Below are 25,767 nucleotides of genomic sequence, written 5' to 3'. Positions count from 1 at the left end.
CGTAAGCACTGGGCTACTGTACCAGTACTAGTGTTAAATATTATAACCATTCCTCTCACCTTTCGGCACTAAAAGCAGACTCGGTGTCAATGTAAATGACTGCTCCATCCAGACCGCCCATACTGACAGGTAAGGTCGCCAACACACTCAGCATTATACAGAACTGCGACTTTCCACAGCCTGAAGGACCCGTCACCTGGAAACAGAGAAGCTTATTGGGAACGATTCTGTGAACAAGAGCCAACACCAGACCAACAACATTGTAAAATACTATCCTGGAATAATAACGCACACCACACTCTACCACGAATGTTGCTCCACAAGTTGTTTCATATCCTCTGAATACGAAAGACAGAGTTAGTCAGCATAGCTGAATGGCCTGCAACACTCATCACTCCACTGCAGCAGAATTAAATAAAATAACTCATGCCATTTAAACACTGCTTAAAGCCCCCTCAGTGCATTGTGGTACAGGTCAAGGTGGTCCCAGGTTTGATTCCTAGGTCTGTGCTGAGTTGCATAGTCTCAGACAGGGTACTACACTTAGCCTTAAAGTCCTGTGTCTACGAAGGAGGAGAAATAAATTGGTCATGGGTGCCACAACTGATAGAGTGGCCCTGCTGTTGGTCTAGGAGTGGGTGCACTGAGATACCACTAGGCAGCAATGGCATCGTACCACAGCAGAAATTGCATTCTTCAGGAAGATGCGTGGAGAAGGCTATAGCCCCGAAACACAGCCCGTTGGGACAACCAGGGAGGCCCTGCCAGCAACTAATAGATGTGGTGCATTCCTGCCATACTCCAACTCCATGAATACAGATGGGGCATATCAACACAGAGAAGGAGGGAGTTTTAATCTGACCCACTCTCTCGTACCGAGGAATGTTCAATTAGAGTAACAATGGTAAATGTCGGCCTTAATGAGCAGAACACAGCACGCTGCCACAGATAGCAAGGCAGCTGGGCAATCAAAGCTCACTTCACAATGCCCAGCCAGCCCTATGGTACCTCATCCAAGTGCCCCCTCCTCATATACAAGCCTCAATACTGGGCGATTTCTGTTGTGTGTGAGGGGAAGGAATCAGGGCTCAGTCTGAACACTGGATGATTTGTGTTGTGTGGGGAATCAGGGCTCATCTGAACACTAGGTAATTTGTGCCTGATGGTATCTTCGCTTAATCCACATTTGGTGCAAATTTCCCCTGTTCAGCCAGTAAGCAGTTTGGCACAGCATCACCAAGGAAGATGTTGCTGCCAAAGTCACAGTAAAAAAAGTAGTTGAGATACAGGATGGGCTAAAAATTGATAAAGAGAAGTTATTAGAAAGGCTAGCTGTATATAAAGTAGATAAGTCACACAGTCCGGATGGGATGCATCCTAGGTTGCTGAGGGAAGTAAGGGTGGAAATTGCGGAGGTACTGGCCATAATCATCCAAACGTCCTTATATACGGGGGTGGTGCCAGAGGACTGGAGAATAGCAAATGTTACACCCTTGTTCAAAAACGGGTGTAAGGATAAACCCAGCAACTACAGGCCAATCAGTTTAACCCCAGTGGCGGGGAAACCATTAGAAACGATAATCCGGGACAAAATTAACAGTCACTTGGACAAGTGCGGATTAATTAAGGAAAGCCAGCACGGATTTGTTGAAGGCAAATCATGTTTAACTAACCTGATAGAGTTTTTTGATCAGGTAACAGAAAGGGTAGAAGAGGGCAAGGCAGTCGATGTGGTGTATATGGACTTCCAAAAGGCATTTAATAAAGTGCCACATAATAGGCTTGGCAGCAAAGTTGAAGCCTATGGAATAAAAGGGGCAGTAGCAGCATGGATACGAAATTGGCTAAGTGACAGGAAACAGAGTAGTGTTGAACAGTTGTTTCTTGTACTAGAGGGAGGCGTAGGGATGTTCCCCAGGGGTCGGTACTTGGACCACTGCTTTTCTTGATATATATTAATGACTTGGTCTTGGGTGTACAGGGCACAATTTCAAAACTCACAGATGACACAAAACTTGGAAGTGTAGTAAACAGTGAGGAGGATAGTGATAGACTTCAAGAGGATATAGACAGGCTGGTGAAATGGGTGGACACGTGGCAGATGAAATTTAACGCAAAGAAGTGCACGGTGATACATTTTGGTAGGAAGAACGAGAGGCAATATAAACTAGAGTACAATTCTAAAAGGAGTGCAGGAACAGAGAGATCCGGGGGTATATGTGCACAAATCGTTGAAGGTGGCAGGACAGGTTGAGAAAGCGGTTAAAAAAGCATACAGGATCCTGGGCTTTATAAACAGAGGCATAGAATACTAAAGCAAGGAAGTCATGATGAACCTTTATAAAACAAATGGAGTACTGTGTCCAATTCTGGGCACCGCACTTTAGGAAGGATGTGAAGAGGGTGCAGAAGAGATTTACTAGAACGGTTCCAGGGATGAAGGACTTCAGTTACGTGGATAGACAGAGGAAGCTGGGGTTGTTCTCCTAAGAGCAGAGACGGTGAGAGAAGATTTGATAGAGGTATTCAAAATCATCAAGGGTCTATAGAGTAGACAGAGAGAAACTGTTCTCATTGGCTGAACGGTCAAGAACCAGAGGGCATAGATTTACGGTGATTGGCAAAAGAACCAAAGGCGACATGAGGAAAAACTTTTTTACACAGCGAGTGGTTATGATCTAGAATGTCCTGCTAGAGGGTGGGGGTGGGGGGTTTGGTGGAGGCAGATTCAATCATGGCCTTCGAAAGGGAATTAGATAAGTACTCGAAGGGAAAAAATTTGCAGGTCTATGGGGATAGGGTGGAGGAGTGAGACTAGCTGGATTGCTCTTGCAGAGAGCTGGCATGGGCCAAATGGCCTCCTTCTGTGCTGTAACCATTCTATAACTGTATTCACCCCACATGTATTCAGAGTAAACCTTTGCTGTTATGGGCTATCCTATGCACTGCAGCGGAATATTTCTGAAAGACAAGTTTTGGTGCAAAATCATAGGCTGTTAAAATGAACAGGTAAGGAGTTGTGAGGATCAGGATCGATTAGCAGATTCCTTGAACTGTACCTCAGTGAGGGTTCCACAGGCCAGTCCACCGTGAAGGACCTCATCGAGTTCGGCCAGAGAAGTGGGGAAGAAAGCAGTGGAGGGTTGAGAACATCTTTCAGTTTTCATTTCAAGTGCCTGGCAATAACAAAAACACATGTTTAAATCAAAGCCCAGTCCACCAATAATTTCAAGTCGACAATTTAAAATTGGCACTACAACTGGCGAGTGGCCGGAATGGAAACAAAGAGCAGGCAGTTTCTATAATTGCCAGGTAATCTGCCAGTTTCACACCCGGGCAGCAATTTGAAAATCAACCCCGCGGTGTTTGGTTTTCTTTCCAATTTTCTCCCGTCTCCTGCCGAGATATGGTTCTATGGACACTGGCCGTCCTCAAACTAGCCACTGTTCATGTATGAACCCAGACTGTGGAACAGCATCACAGCTGAACCCAATCTGATGTCCATATGGGTACAGTTTCCAATAGGGCTCAGGAGTAGGAACCCTGGCCAACTTTTATCCTCCTTAACCCAGGGCTACTCAAGCCAACTGTAGCACTCTAACTGTTGTCATGGTTAGGATTGGTTAATTTAAAGACCAGAAGTCAAACCCGAAACTTTCTGATCTGTAGTACATCAGGAATTACCTTTACCCATTTAGGCCATTAGGGGAAACTGTAAATAATACTCTCTCCTCCTGCCCCCCCCCACCCCCCCCAAAACAAAGCCAATTGGTTTCTTACATGGTGACCTTTCAAATCGATCCTGAATCCAAACTGGACTTAAACTTGAATCAAATTTAGCTCAGTTCAGTGTTTGTGACAAAGCAGCAAATGTGAGCATTACAGAGGCAGAGCTTTCACCCTACCCATAGGGAACATTTCTGTACTATATTTCTTATACCACTTTAAATAGATGATGCGTGTGACTTAGAAGTTGGCTTCGTCTAAGCTGTAACTGGAAAAAGAGTTCTCTTGTCTCTGTGTTAGGCGTCACCAATATACTAAACTGCTCTCATTCATCCACATTTCAATGAGACTGATTTGGCCGAGATAGTTTTCTCATTGATGTGTTTCCTGTCTCCAGAATTGTGTCAGATTACTTGATGTCTGGGTCAGCCATATTAGAATGTTAATTTATGCAAACTAAGGAAAGTAGACAAAGTCATTCTCAGTAATAAAAACAGAAAATGTTGAAAAACATAACAGGTCAGCAAAGCATCTGTGTACCCCTCAGCAAAGAACATTCCCATTCTCAATGATGATGGAGCGCAGCATGTGAGAGCAGAAGACAAGGCTGAATTGTTCGCAACCATCTTCAGCCAGAAGTGCCAAGTGGATGGTCATTCTCCACCTCCTCTTGAGGTCCTCACTGTCACGTGCCAGTCTTCAGCCAATTCGATTCACCCCACGTGCTATCAAGACATGGCTGAACTTACAGGACGTAGCAAAGAATACGGGCCCTGACAATATCCCAGCTGTGGTGCTAAAGACCTATGCTCCAGAACTAGCTATGCTCTCGGTAAAGCTGTTCCAGTGCAGCTCCAATGTTGGCAGCTACCCAACAATGTGGAAAATTGCCCAGGTATGTCCTGTCCACAATAAGCAGGACAAATCCAACCCAGCCAATTACCGCCCTCCTCTCAATCATCAGCAAAGTGATGGAAGGAGTTATCAACATTGCTATCAAGCGGCACTTACTCACCAACACCCTACTCATTGATGCTCAGTTTGGGTTCCGCCAGGACCATTCAGCTCCAGACCTCATTACAGCCTTGGTCCAAAGCTGAATTCCAGATGCGAGGCGAGAGTGGCTGCTCTTGACATCAAGGCAGCAATCGACCAGATTTTATTTAATATTCATTCTCGGGATATAGGAGTCACTGGCAAGGCCAGCGTTTATTTCCAGAATTTTGACGCAGCAATGTTGGAGGAATGGTGATCTATGTCCAAGTCAGGACATGATGTGGAGATGCCGGTGATGGACTGGGGTGGACAAATGTAAGGAGTCTTAGAACACCAGGTTATTTCAAATAACAGTTTTATTTGAAATAAAACTGTTGGACCATAACCTAGTGTTGTAAGACTCCTTACACAAGTCAGGACAGTGTGTGACTAGGAGGGGAACTTAGAGGTGATGGTGTTCCCATGCAACTGCTGCCCTTGTCCTATAAGGCACAAATCAGGAGTGTGATGGAATACTCCCCACTTGCCTGGGTGAGGGCAGCTGCCATGACACTGAAGAAGCTTGACACTGTGCAGAACAAAGCAGTCCACTCAATAGGCAAGGCTTCTTCGGCAGAACCTCCCAAACCTGCAAACTCCACCACCTAGAGGGACATGGGTAGCAAGTGCTTGGGAACATCATCATCTCCAAGTTCCCCTCCAAGTCACACATCATCCTGACATAGGCGTGTATCGTTGTTCCTTCATCGTTGCTGTATCAACAGCACTGTGGGAGTACCTTCACCACACGGACGGCAGCAGTTCAAGAAGGCAGCTCACCACCACCTTCTCACGGGCAACTAGGGATGGGCAATAAATGCTGGCTTTGCCAGCGACTCCCACATTCCAAGAATGTATTAAAAAAATGATCAGTAACTGTTATCCTATCACAGGATATCTTGAAAGGAAGAGAGGTGATGTCTTAAATAAACACCTGGGGCATGAAAGGTTTCTTTTGGCACAAAAGGCCATAATTACTCATCTTTATTTTCCAGTTTCAGCTCCTAGAATTGACACTTGTGTCCAGGGACCGACAAAGCAATTGAGTTACCAATGTACAAACTTAACAGCAGGAAATCGATAAAGGACTATTTTCTCCAAGAAATACGCTCTTAAGGTAAAAAAGATTTGCATTTATATTGCACCTGTCATAATCTCAGAAAGTTCCAAAGCACTTTATATCCAATGAAGTACTTTTGAAGTGTAGTCACTGTTGTAAAAGAGAAAATTTTAACCACTGACTTTATCTATTGTTTTCTGAGTATTTGCAACGTCGATAACTTGTGTTTTTCTGCTTCTGTGTAATTATCGTACTTCTCAATTTTTGACTTATTACGCTCCTGTGAACGGCTAGGAATATTTTTCTATGTTAAGTGCACTATATAAATGCAAGTTGCCGTTACTGTTGCAAATAAACCTATTTGTTCTAGTCTGACGTCAATGGTCTAATAATGTGGTACCTACTGCCTTTCAAGAGAATGTGGTGAAAAGATTACATGGTTTCCAGTGGGAATAAGTCCAATGACAGACTAGGCCATTCACAACATGTATTTGGGCACAGGTTTTGGTTCATAGGATATGGTGTCGGTTTATGAAAACTGCATTCTTGCTGTGAACACAGTAAAGTGTGTTCGGGAAAAAGCCGGGATCATAAGTGAGTTTACGCCCACAATTGCCAATCTCAGTCACGCCGAAAAGAGGCGGTGAAAGGAAAGCAAGATACTTTACAGAAATTTTTTTTTAAAATCAGAGAGCAGTGAACAAGGAGGTGCGTAAAGAGCAGAGGAATGGGACTATTTGGTAGCTTTCAGAGGGCCATCACAGTCTCGCTGGGCCAGATGGCCTCCTTCTGTACTGTATGATTCTATAACACATGACATATTGCTCCATCAGTGCCTTTTTGGATCAACCGAAGAGCAGTCTTGACCGTGAAGATTTCCACCCTCAAAACTGATGGAAATGTGGACAGCAGAGTAGTGAGTAGGGGAGAGCAGAAGGAAGGAAACTGAGGGGAAAAAAATTACAAATTAAAAGCCAATACCAGACATCTCTCGCAATGAATTAACAACAGCCTTCACTTACAGTGACCATTTTAGGAGCACAAGCCTTGCTGACAGTTTTTGCAAGTGCAGAAACCTTCTGGACACTCTGACCAGTGAACCTCATCAACTCCAGAGGAGAAAGGGACAGAAAGTCCTGTAAAAAAAAACAAAAGGCACAAGTCTCAAAACCTAGTGATTATGAATTTATATATGTCAGGGTGGGAAAGAAAATTGAGATAGAGGCATCAATAACATGTACTTATACAGCGCCTTTAACAAAGAGAAACTTCCGTAAGAAGCAGACTGAACACCGAACAAAAAGAGGGAGAAGGTTAAGGGAGATGGTCAAAGAGGAAGGCCTTGAATATGGAGAGAGATGGAGCAAGGCCGACAGGTTTGGGATGAAAGAAAGAACTTTCATTTATTTAGTGCCTTTCACGACCTCCCAAAGGATGTTCCAAAGCTCTTTACAACCAATGAAGTACTTCTGAAGTGTAGTCACTGTTGTAATGCAGGAAACGCGGCAGCCAATATGTGCACAGCAAGGTCCCAATGTGAAATGATCAGATAATATGTTGGTTGGTTGTGATGATGGTTGAGGGATAAATATTGGCCATGAAACTGGGGAGAACACCCCTGCTCTTCTTCGATTAGTGCCATGGGATCTTTCACGTCCACCTGAGGGGGCAAACGGGGCCCCTCGATTTGACGTCCGAAAGACGACACCTCCGACAGTGCAGCACTCCCTCAGTACTGTACTGGAACGTCAACCTGGATTATATACTCAAGTCCCTGGAGTAAGACTTAAACCCATGACCTTTTGACTCAGAGGTGAGAGTGCTACCACTGAGCCAGGGCTTAAAGTCTAGAGTGCAGCCCCATGCTGGCGGAAGTCTCAATCACTGATGGTGGAGCCAAGGGAGGGTAGATAGACTCTATTCCAAACTCAGTAGAGAGGGCAGGAGTTGGGATGTAGGGCTGAACAAGGTTACAGAGACAGGATGGTATGAGGCCATAGAGAAATTTGTAAGCAAGGACGAGGATTTTGAAATCAACGTATTGGGGTTTGGGGAGCCAATTGCCACGGACTGGAGCATTGGGTGAGCAGGACTTTATACAGGATTGGATCAGGGCGGCTGAGGACTGTAGACTGCAAGTCTCAAAACTGGTCCATGCAGCTCAGGCAAACCATGGTATAACTCAAGTACCATACAGTGCAGTAATCAACCATCAATATCATGTACCAGCTCTGACGGTTAAAGCCAACAGTGCAACACAGCCATACAAGACCCAGTAGTTGCCAGTGTTTGTTGTGATCTCAGCCGGATAGGCACACTTGGCCTCAGCACCCTAGCTTAGCAATCGATGGGAGAGAAACAAAATCAGCCAGGGTTCCCGCTACAGTGACCCCTGTTGGAAAAAGGATGTCCAGTGAAAACAGGATCTGGCTTGGCAATGATGCCCTCCACTATCAGGTAACTGCCAACACTCACTCAACATTGCCACCTGGAGGATGGCCCTTTGGATGAGGTGTTGTAGGGCACCAGCTCCCACAGAACTGTATCCCAGTAAGAGGCAACTCCTTCAGGAGAAGGGGGTGGAACTGGAAAAGGAAACACTGTTGGGAGTGTATAATGTTGCAGTTCTTCGTTAGTCAATGGGGTCAGGGATAAAGTTTGCGGCTGCAAGCAGCAATTTGCCTTAAGTAAGTACTAGTTTATTACAGCATCACTCTGCCCCATTCCATTCCAGCCACTGCCTTACCTGACAGTTTACAATCTGGTATTTGCTAAGTCTCTCACACAAATCCAAAGGCAAGCCGGTCCTCTTCAGCTTTTTGTTAGCCATGTTTTGCAACCTAGTTTAGGAAAATTAAACAGCATTGAACCAGATGCAAACTACTGCACTATTAAATCAGTGTTTAACAAAGTACAAATATCTTAGGTACCCCAGTGCACTGCTGTTACTCTTACTGGGGTGTACTTCCACATCTGCTGGATGTCCTCCAATACCGCAGCTAAATGGCTATTTTTCAAGCGTGAAAGTGAATATTAGGGGAGTTCAATTACAGGGGGCATCACAATTGGTCCCAATCCTGTCCTCATCCGATATCCACATACGCACACTTCCAGGAGAATTCACAAGTCAGCAATCAGAAGTGCCAAGCGCCTTGGGACGTTTTACTACGTTAAAGGCACTATATAAATGGCGGTGGTGTTGGTGGTGTGTGCCAACTCTGGCTGATTTTTGCTTTCCCTGAGTCCAGGACACTGAAGCTGAATGCAATGCCCCAGCTGACAATGCAGATAAGGGAGGCAAACCTGGGAACTTCTTGGTCTAGTGCAATCCTGGACACTGCTTTTACCCACTGACCACCAGGGGAACCAGAAACATTACATTTAATGCCATCAATGCAGATACCCCCACTGTCAGTATCCTTCGGTCTAAATGCCCCAAATACAATACAGGCTATTTCACAAAACTTTAGTCATGCTCTCCACAAAAATCAGCTTCCATAGATAAGCCCACATTTCCCATATACTGAAACTTGACTTTACTCGCAAAACATCTGGGATAATGGGCACAGGGCAAACAATGAACCCCAACACCACTAGGATATGCACTGCAAATAGCACAGGATACCCATGTATCCTGGGTACTCCCGATTTCTCAATCTCCAGAAACACCACACAATTCAGGCTAAACTACTCATTTCAACTTATCACACCAAGTCCCATTCAACCATCACCCCTGTGCTCACTAACCAACACTGGCTCCCAATCCAGGAAAGCCTTGATTTTAAAATTCTCATCCTTGTTTTCAAATCCCTCCATGCCTCGCCCCTCCCAATCTCTATTACCTCCCCCAGCCCTACAACTCTCTGAGATCTCTGCATTCCTCCAATTCTTGCCTCTTGCGCATCCCCGATTTTAATCACTCCACCATTGACGCCGTGCCTTCAGCTGCCTAGGCCCTAAGCTCTGGAATTCCCTCCCTAAATCTCTCCACCTCTCAACCTCTCTCTCCTCCTTTAAGACGCTCTTTAAAACCTACCACTTTCACCTGTCCTAATATCTCATGTGGCTTGGTGTCAATTATTGTCTGATCACACTCCTGTGAAGCACCTTGGGATGTTTTACTACATTAAAGGCGCTATATAAGTCCAAGTTATTGTTGGCATTGTAAGTAAAATTTTGCATAACCAAGAATAAACCAGACGACAATACGTTATTTAACTTTAATACGTATATTGATCTGTTCTGAGTCGAACATTAATTGTGTTGAGATTATCAGAATTATTCAACTGAGGTTATACATCATTCATGGGCTCCAAGTACCATAGAGTTGCAACTCATTGCTACGGACATATGACAACAACTTGAAAAATGTCCCATTGAACCATAATCAGACAAAAATGGACATTGAGACGAAGAAGGAGATATTAGGAGAGATGACCAAAGCTTTGGTCAAAGTGGTGGGTTTTAAGGAGGGTCTTAAAGGAGGAGAGGAAAGTGGAAAGGTAGAGGGGTTCAGGGAGGGAATTCCAGAGCGTGGGACCTAGATGGCTGAAGCCATGACTACCAATGCTGGGGAAAAGGGAAGTCAGCAGGGGGTGGGGGGAAGGGTTGCACAAAAGGCCAGCATCAGAGGAACAGAGAGTTTGGGAAGGAGGCTCCAGAGATAGGAAGGGGGAAGGCCATGAAAGGAATTAAACACGAGGAAGGGAATTTTAAATTGGAGAAGTGGGGGACCGGGAGCCAACGTAGGTCAGCAAGGACAGGCGTAATAGATGAGCGGGGCTTGGTACATAAGATACAGGCAGCAGAGTTTTGGTAGAGCTAAAGTTTACAGAGGGTGGAAGATGGGAGGCCGGCCAAGAGAGTATTGATATAGTCAAATCTGGAGGCGACAAAGGCATGGATGAGGGTTTCAGAAGCAGATGGGTTGAGGCAGGAGATATTTATTGAGATGGAAGTAGGTGGTCTTTGTGATGGAGAGAATATGGTGTTAGAAACTCAGCTCAGGATCGAATAAGGTACCAACAGCGATGAGTCTGATTCAGCCTGAGAAAATGGCCAGAGTGGCAGGGGCCAAAGACAATGGCTCTGGTTTTTCCAGTGTTCAACTGAAGGAAATTGCAGCTCATCGAAGAATGGATATCAGACAAGCAATCTGACAAGACAAAGGCAGTGGAGGATCGAGAGGCAGTGGAGAGGTTGAGTTGTTAGCATACATGTGGAAGTTGACCCCATGTCTGCAGATGATGTCAGCAAGAGATACACTGTAGATGAGGAAGAGGAGGGGCCAAGGATACATCTTTGGGGGACTCACAAGGTAATGGTGCGGAGGCGGGAAGAGAAGCCATTGCACTGGCTACAACCAAATACACAAGAGTAGAATCAAGCAAGGGCAATCCCATTGAGCGGGACAAGAGAGGAAAGGTGTTGGAGAAAGATGACATGGCCAACCATTATAGGATGTCAGAGGGGCTAAAGGGATTAAATTATGAGAACAGGTTGCATAGACCAGGCTCGTATTCCCTCGAACAAAGAAGATTAACGGGTGATCTAATTGATGTTTTTAAGATGATTAAAGGCATTGATAGGGTAGATAGAGAAATTATTTCCTCTGGTGGGAGAGTCCAGAACAAGGGGGCATAACCTTAAAATTAGAGCTAGGCCGTTCAGAGGTGATGTCTGGAAGCACTTCTTCACACAAAGGGTAGTGGAAATCTGGAACTCGCCCTCAAAAAGCTGTTGAGGCTGTGGTTCAATTGAAAATTTAAAAACTGAGATTTACAGATTTTTGTTAGGTAAGGATATTAAGGGTTACGGAAACAAGGTGGGTAGATAGTGATAAGATACAAATCAGACATAATCAATTGATTAGCAGAACAGGCTCGAGGGGCTGAATGGCCTACTCCTGTACCTATGTTCCTATTTGTGACTTTGGTTAGCGCCGTTTCAGTCCATACGGTGGGGCAGAAGCCTGATTGGAGAGGTTCAAACATGAAGTTGTGGGAAAAGATGGGTACACATATGGGAGGCAACAAAGTTCAAGAACTTTGGAGAGGAAAGGAAGGTTAGAGAAAGGGCAGTAATTTGCAAAGACAGAGGGGTCGAAAGTGGAGTTTCTGAGGGGGGTGATGACAGCAGTTTGGAAAAGGAGGTGGTGAGGGAGAGGGACTGTACCTGAGGAATGGGAACCATTCCGTTAGCATGCTAAAAGGGAGTTCACCTGGCTCAGCAGAGTTAAAGTGGAGACTTGATACCAACTTGTGCAACTCACAAAAGGTGGCACTATATTGTCATTGGATCTTCCAAGGTTGGTCGGACAAATCAATGGCCGATCCATGTTCAGTTAATAAAAAAATTGATATTTTATCTTTTTGTATGACTATGTAGCTAAGCTAAGAAGTGGAACAATTTAAATCTGGGCTTCTGTTAGCAGCAATTTGTGGAGAATTTAACATGCAGGTACAGCAAGTAATTAGGAAGGCAAATGATATGTTGGCCTTTATTGCAAGGCGGTTTGGAGTACAAGAGTAAGGAAATCTTGCTACAATTGTACAGGGCTTTGGTGAGACCACAGCTGGCATACTGTACAATTTTGGACTCCTTACCTAAGGAAGGATATACTTGCCTTAGAGGAGGTGCAACAAAGGTTCACTAGATTAATTCCTGGGATGAGAGGGTTGTCCTATGAGGAGAGATTGAGTAAAATGGGCCTATGTTCTCTGGAATTTAGAAAAATGAGAGGAGATCTCATTGAAACATATAAAATTATGAGGGGGGCTTGATAGGGTAGATGCTGAGAGGCTATTTTCCCTGGCTGGAGAGTCTAGAACTAGGGGACACAGTTTCAGGATAAGGGGGTCGGACACTTAGGACTGAGATGAGGGGAAATTTCTTCACTCAGAGGGCTGTGAATATTTGGAATTCTCTACCCCAGAGGACTGTGGATGCTCAATCGTTGAATATATTCAAGACCGAGATCGATAGATTTTTGGACTCTACGGGAATCAAGTGCTATGAGGATCAGGCAGGAAAGTGGAGTTGAGGTCAAAGATCAGCCGTGATCTTAGTGAATGGCGGAGCAGGCTCGAGGGGCCGTACGGCCTACTCCTGCTCCTGCTCCTATTTCTTATGTTCTTAGAATTCTTTTGTTTTTGTGTAGGAGGAGGTGGTCCTTACGCAGATGCTGTCTAGAATGAAGGTGACAGCACCAACGGTGACTAGCCTCTGTTTATGATGATTGCCTGAAGACAGTCATGTCAGGAGTGAGTGGTCTGACTAACGATATATGTGAGGTTGACATTGTGAGAAATGTCAGAGCTGTTATGTGCAATGGCTGTCTTACCCAAGGGTGGTCCCACGAGCAAGACTTCTGCTTATTGCGCCATGCTTGCTTTGTCTTCGAGGTGTAAGAAGCTGCTTTAAATCGGGTATCTGAGAGGCAATAGATCACTCTTTGAAATGTGACATCACTGACGGTATTATATACAAAAACAGTTCAGTCTGGCAATAAATATGTCCAGGTTTTCCTATTGCAAATCAACTGCTCTCCTCTGCCAAAGCCACCCACTACTCCAGGATCATCCAGGAGAATAAAGCTAACCCTCCGGCTTCTTTTCACCACTCCCAACCGTCTCCTTTAAACCCTTCTCTCCCCACCCTCACCTCCAATAACAAGTTAAAGGAGCTCATGAATTTCTTTGTCGCTAAGAATGAAACTATCCATTCGCCTGCCTCTGCTGCTTCTCCTTGCCCACCAAGCCATACAATAACAACTTGCATTTATACAGCACCTTTAACGGAATAAAACTTCCCAAGGCACTTCATAGGAACGATTATCAGACAAAAATATGACACCAAGCCACATAAGGAGATATTAGGACAGGTGACCAAAAGCTTGGTCAAAGAGGTAGGTTTTGAGGAGCATCTTAAAGGAGGAGAAAGAGGTAGAGAGGCAGAGAGGTTTAGGGAGGGAATTCCAGAACTTAGGGCCAAGGCAGCTGAAGGTACGGCCACCAATGGCGAAGTGATGAAAATCAGGGATGTGGAGGAGCGCAGAGATCTCAGAGGGTTTAGGGGCTGGAGGAGGTTACAGAGGGGGGCGGGCAAAGTTAATACTAATTTATTTAATATTAATTTCTGATCAAGCCCCCGCAGTTACTCCGAGGAGTGCGTTCTCCACACCGGATGGGTGGGTGCCAGTTCCGCCGACTCTCCCCAGTACCTAGTTACTGACCCCGGTGTGTGTGTGTCTCTCTCTCTCTCTCTCACCCCCCCAGTACCCAGTTACTGACCCCAGTGTCTCTCCCCCTGTACCCAGTTACTGACCCCGGTGTCTCTCTCGTCCCCCCTGTACCCAATTACTGACCCCAGTGTCTCTCTCGTCCCCCCTGTACCCAATTACTGACCCCAGTGTCTCTCTCGTCCCCCCTGTACCCAATTACTGACCCCGGTAACTCTCTCTTCCCCCCTGTACCCAGTTACTGACCCCAGTGTCTCTCTCGTCCCCCCTGTACCCAGTTACTGACCCCAGTGTCTCTCTCTTCCCCCCTGAACCCAGTTACTGACCCCAGTGTCTCTCTCCCCCACTGTACCCAGTTACTGACCCCAGTGACTCTCTCTTCCCCCCTGTACCCAGTTACTGACCCCGGTGACTCTCTCTTCCCCCCCTGTACCCAGTTACTGACCCCGGTGACTCTCTCTTCCCCCCTGTACCCAGTTACTGACCCCGGTGACTCTCACTTCCCCCCTGTACCCAGTTACTGACCCCAGTGTCTCTCTCTTCCCCCCTGAACCCAGTTACTGACCCCAGTGTCTCTCTCTCCCCCTGTACCCAGTTACTGACCCCGGTGACACTCTCTTCCCCCCTGAACCCAGTTACTGACCCCGGTGACTCTCTCTTCCCCCCTGTACCCAGTTACTGACCCCGGTGTCTCTCTCTTCCCCCCTGAACCCAGTTACTGACCCTGGTGTCTCTCCCCCCCCTGCACCCAGTTACTGACCCCAGTGTCTCTCTCCCCCTGAACCCAGTTACTGACCCCGGTGTCTCTCTCTTCCCCCCTGAACCCAGTTACTGACCCCGGTGTCTCGCTCTTCCCCCCTGAACCCAGTTACTGACCCCGGTGTCTCTCTCTTCCCCCCTGAACCCAGTTACTGACCCCAGTGTCTCTCTCCCCCACTGTACCCAGTTACTGACCCCGGTGACTCTCTCTTCCCCCCTGTACCCAGTTACTGACCCCGGTGACTCTCTCTTCCCCCCTGTACCCAGTTACTGACCCCGGTGTCTCTCTCCCCCACTGTACCCAGTTACTGACCCCAGTGTCTCTCTCCCCCACTGTACCCAGTTACTGACCCCAGTGTCTCTCTCCCCCACTGTACCCAGTTACTGACCCCGGTGTCTCTCTCTTCCCCCCTGAACCCAGTTACTGACCCCGGTGTCTCTCTCTTCCCCCCTGAACCCAGTTACTGACCCCGGTGTCTCTCTCTTCCCCCCTGTACCCAGTTACTGACCCCGGTGTCTCTCTCTCCCCCACTGTACCCAGTTACTGACCCCGGTGACTCTCTCTTCCCCCCTGAACCCAGTTACTGACCCCGGTGTCTCTCTCTTCCCCCCTGTACCCAGTTACTGACCCCGGTGTCTCTCTCTTCCCCCCTGAACCCAGTTACTGACCCCGGTGTCTCTCTCTTCCCCCCTGAACCCAGTTACTGACCCCGGTGATTCTCTCTTCCCCCCTGTACCCAGTTACTGACCCCAGTGTCTCTCTCCCCCCTGTACCCAGTTACTGACCCCGGTGATTCTCTCTTCCCCCCTGTACCCAGTTACTGACCCCGGTGACTCTCTCTTCCCCCCTGTACCCAGTTACTGACCCCGGTGTCTCTCTCTTCCCCCTGAACCCAGTTACGGACCCCGGTGTCTCTCTCTTCCCCCCTGAACCCAGTTACTGACCCCGGTGACTCTCTCTTCCCCCCTGAACCCAGTTACGGACCCCGGTGTCTCTCTCTTCCCCCCTGAACCCAGTTACTGACCCCGGTGACTCTCTCTTCCCCCCTGAACCCAGTTACGGACCCCGGTGACTCTCTCTTCCCCCCCTGAACCCAGTTACTGACCCCAGTGTCTCTCTTCCCCCCTGAACCCAGTTACTGACCCCGGTGTCTCTCTCTCCCCCACTGTACCCAGTTACTGACCCCGGTGACTCTCTCTTCCCCCCTGAACCCAGTTACTGACCCCGGTGTCTCTCTCTTCCCCCCTGTACCCAGTTACTGACCCCGGTGTCTCTCTCTTCCCCCTGAACCCAGTTACTGACCCCGGTGTCTCTCTCTTCCCCCCTGAACCCAGTTACTGACCCCGGTGATTCTCTCTTCCCCCCTGTACCCAGTTACTGACCCCAGTGTCTCTCTCCCCCCTGTACCCAGTTACTGACCCCGGTGATTCTCTCTTCCCCCCTGTACCCAGTTACTGACCCCGGTGACTCTCTCTTCCCCCCTGTACCCAGTTACTGACCCCGGTGTCTCTCTCTTCCCCCCTGAACCCAGTTACGGACCCCGGTGTCTCTCTCTTCCCCCCTGAACCCAGTTACTGACCCCGGTGACTCTCTCTTCCCCCCTGAACCCAGTTACGGACCCCGGTGTCTCTCTCTTCCCCCCTGAACCCAGTTACTGACCCCGGTGACTCTCTCTTCCCCCCTGAACCCAGTTACGGACCCCGGTGACTCTCTCTTCCCCCCCTGAACCCAGTTACTGACCCCAGTGTCTCTCTTCCCCCCTGAACCCAGTTACTGACCCCGGTGACTCTCTCTTCCCCCCTGAACCCAGTTACTGACCCCGGTGACTCTCTCTTCCCCCCTGAACCCAGTTACTGACCCCGGTGACTCTCTCTTCCCCCCTGAACCCAGTTACTGACCCCGGTGACTCTCTCTTCCCCCCTGAACCCAGTTACTGACCCCAGTGTCTCTCTCCCCCCTGTACCCAGTTACTGACCCCAGTGTCTCTCTCCCCCCTGTACCCAGTTACTGACCCCGGTGATTCTCTCTTCCCCCCTGTACCCAGTTACTGACCCCAGTGTCTCTCTCTTCCCCCCTGTACCCAGTTACTGACCCCGGTGATTCTCTCTTCCCCACTGTACCCAGTTACTGACCCCGGTGATTCTCTCTTCCCCCCTGTACCCAGTTACTGACCCCGGTGACTCTCTCTTCCCCCCTGTACCCAGTTACTGACCCCGGTGATTCTCTCTTCCCCCCTGTACCCAGTTACTGACCCCGGTGATTCTCTCCTCCCCCCTGTACCCAGTTACTGACCCCGGTGATTCTCTCTTCCCCACTGTACCCAGTTACTGACCCCGGTGATTCTCTCTTCCCCCCTGTACCCAGTTACTGACCCCGGTGACTCTCTCTTCCCCCCTGTACCCAGTTACAGACCCCGGTGTCTCTCTCTTCCCCCCTGAACCCAGTTACGGACCCCGGTGTCTCTCTCTTCCCCCCTGAACCCAGTTACTGACCCCGGTGACTCTCTCTTCCCCCCTGAACCCAGTTACTGACCCCGGTGACTCTCTCTTCCCCCCTGAACCCAGTTACTGACCCCGGTGTCTCTCTCTTCCCCCCTGAACCCAGTTACTGACCCCAGTGTCTCTCTCCCCCATGTACCCAGTTACTGACCCCAGTGTCTCTCTCCCCCCTGTACCCAGTTACTGACCCCGGTGTCTATTCAACCTGTACCCAGTACTGACCACTGCTCTCAGTTTCAGACCCCTGTAACTCTCCCCCTGTACCCAGTTATTGACCCGGTGTCTCCTTCCCCCACCTCCCGCCCCATACCCAGTAACTTTACCAAATGCTCTCCCCCCTATACCCAGTTACTGACACTGGTGTCTCTCCCCACTGTGCCCAGTTACTGACCCTGGTGTCTCTCCCCACTGTGCCCAGTCACTGACCCTGGTGTCTCTCCCCCCCCTGTGCCCAGTTACTGACCCTGGTGTCTCTCCCCCCCCCGTGCCCAGTTACTGACCCTGGTGTCTCTCCCCCCCCCCCCCCCTGTGCCCAGTTACTGACCCTGGTGTCTCTCCCCCCCCGCTGTGCCCAGTTACTGACCCTGGTGTCTCTCTCTCCCCCGTGCCCAGTTACTGACCCTGGTGTCTCTCCCCCCTGTGCCCAGTTACTGACCCTGGTGTCTCTCCCCCCCCTGCACCCAGTTACTGACCCCAGTGTCTCTCTCCCCCTGAACCCAGTTACTGACCCCGGTGTCTCTCTCTTCCCCCCTGAACCCAGTTACTGACCCCAGTGTCTCTCTTCCCCACTGTACCCAGTTACTGACCCCAGTGTCTCTCTTCCCCCCTGAACCCAGTTACTGACCCCAGTGTCTCTCTTCCCCACTGTACCCAGTTACTGACCCCAGTGTCTCTCTTCCCCCCTGAACCCAGTTACTGACCCCAGTGTCTCTCTCCCCCCTGTACCCAGTTACTGACCCCGGTGTCTATTCAACCTGTACCCAGTACTGACCACTGCTCTCAGTTTCAGACCCCTGTAACTCTCCCCCTGTACCAAGTTATTGACCCGGTGTCTCCTTCCCCCACCTCCCGCCCCATACCCAGTAACTTTACCAACTGCTCTCCCCCCTATACCCAGTTACTGACACTGGTGTCTCTCCCCACTGTGCCCAGTTACTGACCCTGGTGTCTCTCCCCACTGTGCCCAGTCACTGACCCTGGTGTCTCTCCCCCCCCCTGTGCCCAGTTACTGACCCTGGCGTCTCTCCCCCCGCCGTGCCCAGTTACTGACCCTGGTGTCTCTCCCCCCCCCCCGTGCCCAGTTACTGACCCTGGTGTCTCTCCCCCCCCCTGTGCCCAGTTACTGACCCTGGTGTCTCTCCCCCCTGTGCCCAGTTACTGACCCTGGTGACTCTCCCCCTCCCTGTGCCCAGTTACTGACCCTGGTGTCTCTCCCCCCCGCTGTGCCCAGTTACTGACCCTGGTGTCTCTCTCCCCCCCCTGTGCCCAGTTACTGACCCTGGTGTCTCTCTCCCCCCCCTGTGCCCAGTTACTGACCCTGGTGTCTCTCTCCCCCCCCCTGTGCCCAGTTACTGACCCTGGTGTCTCTCCCCACCCTGTGCCCAGTTACTGACCCTGGTGTCTCTCTCCCCCCCGCTGTGCCCAGTTACTGACCCTGGTGTCTCTCCCCCCCCCCCTGTGCCCAGTTACTGACCCTGGTGTCTCTCCCCCCCCCCTGTGCCCAGTTACTGACCCTGGTGTCTCTCCCCCCCCCTGTGCCCAGTTACTGACCCTGGTGACTCTCCCCCTCCCTGTGCCCAGTTACAGACCCTGGTGTCTCTCCCCCCCCCCCTGTGCCCAGTTACTGACCCTGGTGTCTCTCCCCCCCCGCTGTGCCCAGTTACTGACCCTGGTTTCTCTCCCCCCCCCCCCCCCCCCCTGTGCCCAGTTACTGACCCTGATGTCTCTTCCCCCCCCCCTGTGCCCAGTTACTGACCCTGATGTCTCTCCCCCCCCCCCTGTACCCAGTTACTGACCCTGGTGTCTCTCTCCCCCCCCTGTGCCCAGTTACTGACCCTGGTGTCTCTCCCCCCCCTGTGCCCAGTTACTGACCCTGGTGTCTCTCCCCCCCTCCCCCTGTGCCCAGTTACTGACCCTGGTGTCTCTCTCTCCCCCGTGCCCAGTTACTGACCCTGGTGTCTCTCCCCCCCCACCCCCTGTGCCCAGTTACTGACCCTGGTGTCTCTCCCCCCCCCTGTGACCAGTTACTGACCCTGGTGTCTCTCCCCCCTGTGCCCAGTTACTGACCCTGGTGTCTCTCCCCCCTGTGCCCAGTTACTGACCCTGGTGTCTCTCCCCCCTGTGCCCAGTTACTGACCCTGGTGTCTCTCCCCCCTGTGCCCAGTTACTGACCCCAGTGTCTCTCTCCCCCTGAACCCAGTTACTGACCCCGGTGTCTGTCTCTCCCCCCTGTGCCCAGTTACTGACCATGGTGTCTCTCCCCCCCACCCCCTGTGCCCAGTTACTGACCCTGATGTCTCTCCCCCCCCTGTGCCCAGTTACTGACCCTGGTGTCTCTCCCCCCTGTGCCCAGTTACTGACCATGGTGTCTCTCTCTCCCCCCCCCCCCCCCGTGCCCAGTTACTGACCATGGTGTCTCTCTCTCCCCCCCCCCCCCCGTGCCCAGTTACTGACCATGGTGTCTCTCCCCCCCACCCCCTGTGCCCAGTTACTGACCATGGTGTCTCTCCCCCCCCCCCCGTGCCCAGTTACTGACCCTGATGTCTCTCCCCCCCCTGTGCCCAGTTACTGACCCTGGTGTCTCTCCCCCCTGTGCCCAGTTACTGACCCTGGTGTCTCTTCCCCCCCCCCTGTGCCCAGTTACTGACCCTGATGTCTCTCCCCCCCGTGCCCAGTTACTGACCCTGGTGTCTCTCCCCCCTGTGCCCAGTTACTGACCCTGATGTCTCTCCCCCCCCTGTGCCCAGTTACTGACCCTGGTGTCTCCCCCCGTGCCCAGTTACTGACCCTGGTGTCTCTCCCCCCCCTGTGCCCAGTTACTGACCCTGGTGTCTCTCTCCCCCCCCCCTGTGCCCAGTTACTGACCCTGGTGTCTCTCCCCCCCCCTGTGCCCAGTTACTGACCCTGGTGACTCTCCCCCTCCCTGTGCCCAGTTACAGACCCTGGTGTCTCTCCCCCCCCCCCCCTGTGCCCAGTTACTGACCCTGGTGTCTCTCTCCCCCCCCTGTGCCCAGTTACTGACCCTGGTGTCTCTCCCCCCCCCCTGTGCCCAGTTACTGACCCTGGTGACTCTCCCCCTCCCTGTGCCCAGTTACAGACCCTGGTGTCTCTCCCCCCCCCCCTGTGCCCAGTTACTGACCCTGGTGTCTCTCCCCCCCCCTGTGCCCAGTTACTGACCCTGATGTCTCTCCCCCCCCCACCCCCCTGTGCCCAGTTACTGACCCTGATGTCTCTTCCCCCCCCCCTGTGCCCAGTTACTGACCCTGATGTCTCTCCCCCCCCCCCTGTACCCAGTTACTGACCCTGGTGTCTCTCCCCCCCCTGTGCCCAGTTACTGACCCTGGTGTCTCTCCCCCCCTCCCCCTGTGCCCAGTTACTGACCCTGGTGTCTCTCCCCCCTGTGCCCAGTTACTGACCCTGGTGTCTCTCTCTCCCCCGTGCCCAGTTACTGACCCTGGTGTCTCTCCCCCCCCCTGTGCCCAGTTACTGACCCTGGTGTCTCTCTCTCCCCCGTGCCCAGTTACTGACCCTGGTGTCTCTCCCCCCCCCTGTGCCCAGTTACTGACCCTGGTGTCTCTCCCCCCTGTGCCCAGTTATTGACCCCGGTGTCTCTCCCCCCCCCCTGTGCCCAGTTACTGACCCTGGTGTCTCTCCCCCCCACCCCCTGTGCCCAGTTACTGACCCTGGTGTCTCTCCCCCCTGTGCCCAGTTACTGACCCTGGTGTCTCTCCCCCCTGTGCCCAGTTACTGACCATGGTGTCTCTCTCCCCCCCCCCCCCCGTGCCCAGTTACTGACCATGGTGTCTCTCCCCCCCCCCCCCCCTGTGCCCAGTTACTGACCATGGTGTCTCTCTCTCCCCCCCCACCCCCGTGCCCAGTTACTGACCATGGTGTCTCTCCCCCCCCCCCCCCGTGCCCAGTTACTGACCATGGTGCCTCTCTCCCCCCCTCCCCCCCCCCGTGCCCAGTTACTGACCCTGATGTCTCTCCCCACCCTGTGCCCAGTTACTGACCCTGGTGTCTCTCCCCCCTGTGCCCAGTTACTGACCCTGGTGTCTCTCCCCCCCCTGTGCCCAATTACTGACCCTGATGTCTCTCCCCACCCTGTGCCCAGTTACTGACCCTGGTGTCTCTCCCCCCTGTGCCCAGTTACTGACCCTGGTGTCTCTTCCCCCCCCCCTGTGCCCAGTTACTGACCCTGATGTCTCTCCCCCCTGTGCCCAGTTACTGACCCTGATGTCTCTCCCCCCCCTGTGCCCAGTTACTGACCCTGGTGTCTCCCCCCGTGACCAGTTACTGACCCTGGTGTCTCTCCCCCCCCTGTGCCCAGTTACTGACCCTGGTGTCTCTCCCCCCCCCTGTGCCCAGTTACTGACCCTGATGTCTCTCCCCCCCGTGCCCAGTTACTGACCCTGATGTCTCTCCCCACCCTGTGCCCAGTTACTGACCCTGATGTCTCTCCCCACCCTGTGCCCAGTTACTGACCCTGATGTCTCTCCCCCCCCCCTGTGCCCAGTTACTGACCCTGATGTCTCTCCCCCCCGTGCCCAGTTACTGACCCTGATGTCTCTCCCCACCCTGTGCCCAGTTACTGACCCTGATGTCTCTCCCCACCCTGTGCCCAGTTACTGACCCTGGTGTCTCTCCCCCCTGTGCCCAGTTACTGACCCTGGTGTCTCCCCCCGTGCCCAGTTACTGACCCTGGTGTCTCTCCCCCCCCCTGTGCCCAGTTACTGACCCTGGTGTCTCTCCCCCCCGTGCCCAGTTACTGACCCTGATGTCTCTCCCCACCCTGTGCCCAGTTACTGACCCTGATGTCTCTCCCCCCCCCGTGCCCAGTTACAGACCCTGGTGTCTCTCCCCCCCCTGTGCCCAGTTACTGACCCTGGTGTCTCTCTCCCCCCCCCCTGTGCCCAGTTACTGACCCTGATGTCTCTCCCCCCTGTGCCCAGTTACTGACCCTGGTGTCTCTTCCCCCCCCCCTGTGCCCAGTTACTGACCCTGATGTCTCTCCCCCCTGTGCCCAGTTACTGACCCTGATGTCTCTCCCCCCCCTGTGCCCAGTTACTGACCCTGGTGTCTCCCCCCGTGCCCAGTTACTGACCCTGGTGTCTCTCCCCCCCCTGTGCCCAGTTACTGACCCTGGTGTCTCTCCCCCCCTCTGTGCCCAGTTACTGACCCTGATGTCTCTCCCCCCCGTGCCCAGTTACTGACCCTGATGTCTCTCCCCACCCTGTGCCCAGTTACTGACCCTGATGTCTCTCCCCACCCTGTGCCCAGTTACTGACCCTGATGTCTCTCCCCCCCCCCTGTGCCCAGTTACTGACCCTGATGTCTCTCCCCCCCGTGCCCAGTTACTGACCCTGATGTCTCTCCCCACCCTGTGCCCAGTTACTGACCCTGATGTCTCTCCCCACCCTGTGCCCAGTTACTGACCCTGGTGTCTCTCCCCCCTGTGCCCAGTTACTGACCCTGGTGTCTCCCCCCGTGCCCAGTTACTGACCCTGGTGTCTCTCCCCCCCCCTGTGCCCAGTTACTGACCCTGGTGTCTCTCCCCCCCGTGCCCAGTTACTGACCCTGATGTCTCTCCCCACCCTGTGCCCAGTTACTGACCCTGATGTCTCTCCCCCCCCCGTGCCCAGTTACAGACCCTGGTGTCTCTCCCCCCCCTGTGCCCAGTTACTGACCCTGATGTCTCTCCCCCCCGTGCCCAGTTACTGACCCTGGTGTCTCTCCCCCGCGTGCCCAGTTACTGACACTGATGTCTCTCCCCCCCTCCCCCTGTGCCCAGTTACTGACCCTGGTGTCTCTCCCCCCCCCTGTGCCCAGTTACTGACCCTGATGTCTCTCCCCCCTGTGCCCAGTTACTGACCCTGATGTCTCTCCCCCCCTCCCCCTGTGCCCAGTTACTGACCCTGGTGTCTCTCCCCCCTGTGCCCAGTTACTGACCCTGATGTCTCTCCCCCCTGTGCCCAGTTACTGACCCTGGTGTCTCCCCCCCTGTGCCCAGTTACTGACCCTGATGTCTCCCCCCCCCCCGTGCCCAGTTACTGACTCTGGTGTCTCTCCCCCCCCCCGTGCCCAGTTACTGACCCTGATGTCTCCCCCCCACCCCCGTGCCCAGTTACTGACCCTGGTGTCTCTCCCCCCCTATACCCAGTTACTGACCCTGGTGTCTCTCCCCCCTGTGCCCAGTTACTGACCCTGGTGTCTCTCCCCCCCCCCCCGTGCCCAGTTACTGACCCTGATGTCTCCCCCCACCCCCGTGCCCAGTTACTGACCCTGGTGTCTCTCCCCCCCTATACCCAGTTACTGACCCTGGTGTCTCTCCCCCCTGTGCCCAGTTACTGACCCTGGTGTCTCTCCCCCCTGTGCCCAGTTACTGACCCTGGTGTCTCTCCCCCCCTGTGCCCAGTTACTGACCCTGGTGTCTCTCCCCCCTGTGCCCAGTTACTGACCCTGGTGTCTCTCCCCCCTGTGCCCAGTTACTGACCCTGGTGTCTCTCCCCCCTGTGCCCAGTTACTGACCCTGGTGTCTCTCCCCCCTGTGCCCAGTTACTGACCCTGGTGTCTCTCCCCCCTGTGCCCAGTTACTGACCCTGGTGTCTCTCCCCCCTGTGCCCAGTTACTGACCCTGATGTCTCTCCCCCCCCCCCTGTGCCCAGTTACTGACCCTGATGTCTCTCCCCCCCCCCCCCTGTGCCCAGTTACTGACCCTGATGTCTCTCCCCCCCCCTGTGCCCAGTTACTGACCCTGGTGTCTCTCCCCCCTGTGCCCAGTTACTGACCCTGGTGTCTCTCCCCCCTGTGCCCAGTTACTGACCCTGGTGTCTCTCCCCCCTGTGCCCAGTTACTGACCCTGGTGTCTCTCCCCCCTGTGCCCAGTTACTGACCCTGGTGTCTCTCCCCCCTGTGCCCAGTTACTGACCCTGGTGTCTCTCCCCCCTGTGCCCAGTTACTGACCCTGGTGTCTCTACCCCCCTGTGCCCAGTTACTGACCCGTATGCCCAATTACTTTACCTGCAACTCTCCGCCCACGGTCTCCTCACCAAGTAATTTCCCGGGTACCTCGCCTGCAAATAAATCTGCACGCCTATTGGATGCAGCCCTCACCATGTACTACCAATGCCTGTGAACGATGCAAATTGACGTGCGCTTGTGACTGAGACCTGCTCTCCCATTGGTTGTCATCTAACGCGTCCGCTTCCAATCGTCACGTCGAAAAGTAAAGCGGGCGCGCGCCAGTGACGGGGCTTCGCTCTCGCATTGGTCCGCATCCTCAGCCTTATTCTGCCAATCCCCGTGCAGAAGACAAAGAATGCGCGTGACGACGACGGAGACTCGCTCTCCATTGGGTCTCAGCCTCTCCAGCCAATCCCCGTGCAGAAGACAAAGCGGGCGGGCCCGACGAGAGGAATTTTTGTGGCGGCGCGTAAAGTGGGAGTCGAGAGTCACTGCGCAGGCGCATGGGCAGAGTTTTGACGAGCTGTCATTCATAGTTACCATGGCGACATTTGGCGTACCAATTTCCTGCAGGTCGTATTCACCCCCACTGGAGCTCCTCTTACTGTCCACATAGTGACGCGGAATGGACACGGGGCCTTCAATTTCCTCCCTAAGCCTCTCTAATTCCCTCTTTGACCAGGGTTTTGGTCACCCCACCTAATGTAATCGTTGTAAAAACAGAAAATGCTGGAATTACTCAGCAAGTCAGGCAGCATCTGTGGAGAAAGAAACAGAGTTTACATTTCAGGTCGATGCCCTTTCGTCAAAACTGGAAGAAGTGAAAGATAATATAATCGTTGGCTTGGCTAATTAGGGTTGCCAACCCTCCCGGATTGCCTGGGAGATCTTTGCGCTTCAAATTTCCCGTTGCAGGAACTCCCACTCCACATTCCCCATTCCCCCCTCCTCTCCCCGCCCCCCCGATGACGCCACTCCCTTCCCCTTTACTGTGGGTAAATAATTGAAAGATTGTTTCCAGTGGTGGGCAAATGGGGAACAAGGGGATAGAGACCAAAGATTCTCACTGAAGGAACCAAGGGGGAAGGGAGAAGGAAGGTTCTTGAACTGAGAGCTATTATGATTAACCATGTGGGTATTGAGACAGAGACTAAAACATCATTTAAAATGGATTGGGATAAGTATTTGAAAAGGAGGAACATAAAATGATCTGAAGAGTATGGGAATACAGGAGAGGAGCACCGCCACAGGCACCGAGGGACAATTG

At 52.2% G+C, this 25,767-nt stretch overlaps 1 protein-coding gene across 5 annotated transcripts in view; it reads right to left on the bottom strand.

Annotated features, from left to right (window-relative positions):
* The window catches only part of rad51b (RAD51 paralog B), a 701,871-nt gene extending 677,255 nt beyond the window's left edge, over positions 1–24,616 (bottom strand). For 4 of the 5 annotated variants that reach the window (XM_067991198.1, XM_067991200.1, XM_067991199.1 and 1 more), the window contains exons 1-5: positions 24,558–24,616; positions 8,568–8,661; positions 6,844–6,957; positions 3,060–3,176; positions 60–196 (exon numbers count right to left, since the gene is read on the bottom strand). In XM_067991198.1, the coding sequence (XP_067847299.1) occupies positions 60–196; positions 3,060–3,176; positions 6,844–6,957; positions 8,568–8,651 (452 nt within the window). In that variant the 5' untranslated portion in view covers positions 8,652–8,661; positions 24,558–24,616. Of the gene's footprint in view, positions 1–59; positions 197–3,059; positions 3,177–6,843; positions 6,958–8,567; positions 8,662–13,163; positions 13,253–24,557 lie in introns of all 5 variants that reach the window. The other variant, XM_067991202.1, reaches the window with a different exon arrangement.
* Positions 24,617–25,767: the final 1,151 nt, after the last annotated feature.

The sequence above is a fragment of the Heptranchias perlo genome, chromosome 10 (genome assembly GCF_035084215.1).
Source record: "Heptranchias perlo isolate sHepPer1 chromosome 10, sHepPer1.hap1, whole genome shotgun sequence".
NCBI lineage: Eukaryota > Metazoa > Chordata > Chondrichthyes > Hexanchiformes > Hexanchidae > Heptranchias > Heptranchias perlo.
Note: the sequence above shows the minus strand (reverse complement) of the source record. Positions and strands in the feature narration are given on the sequence as shown.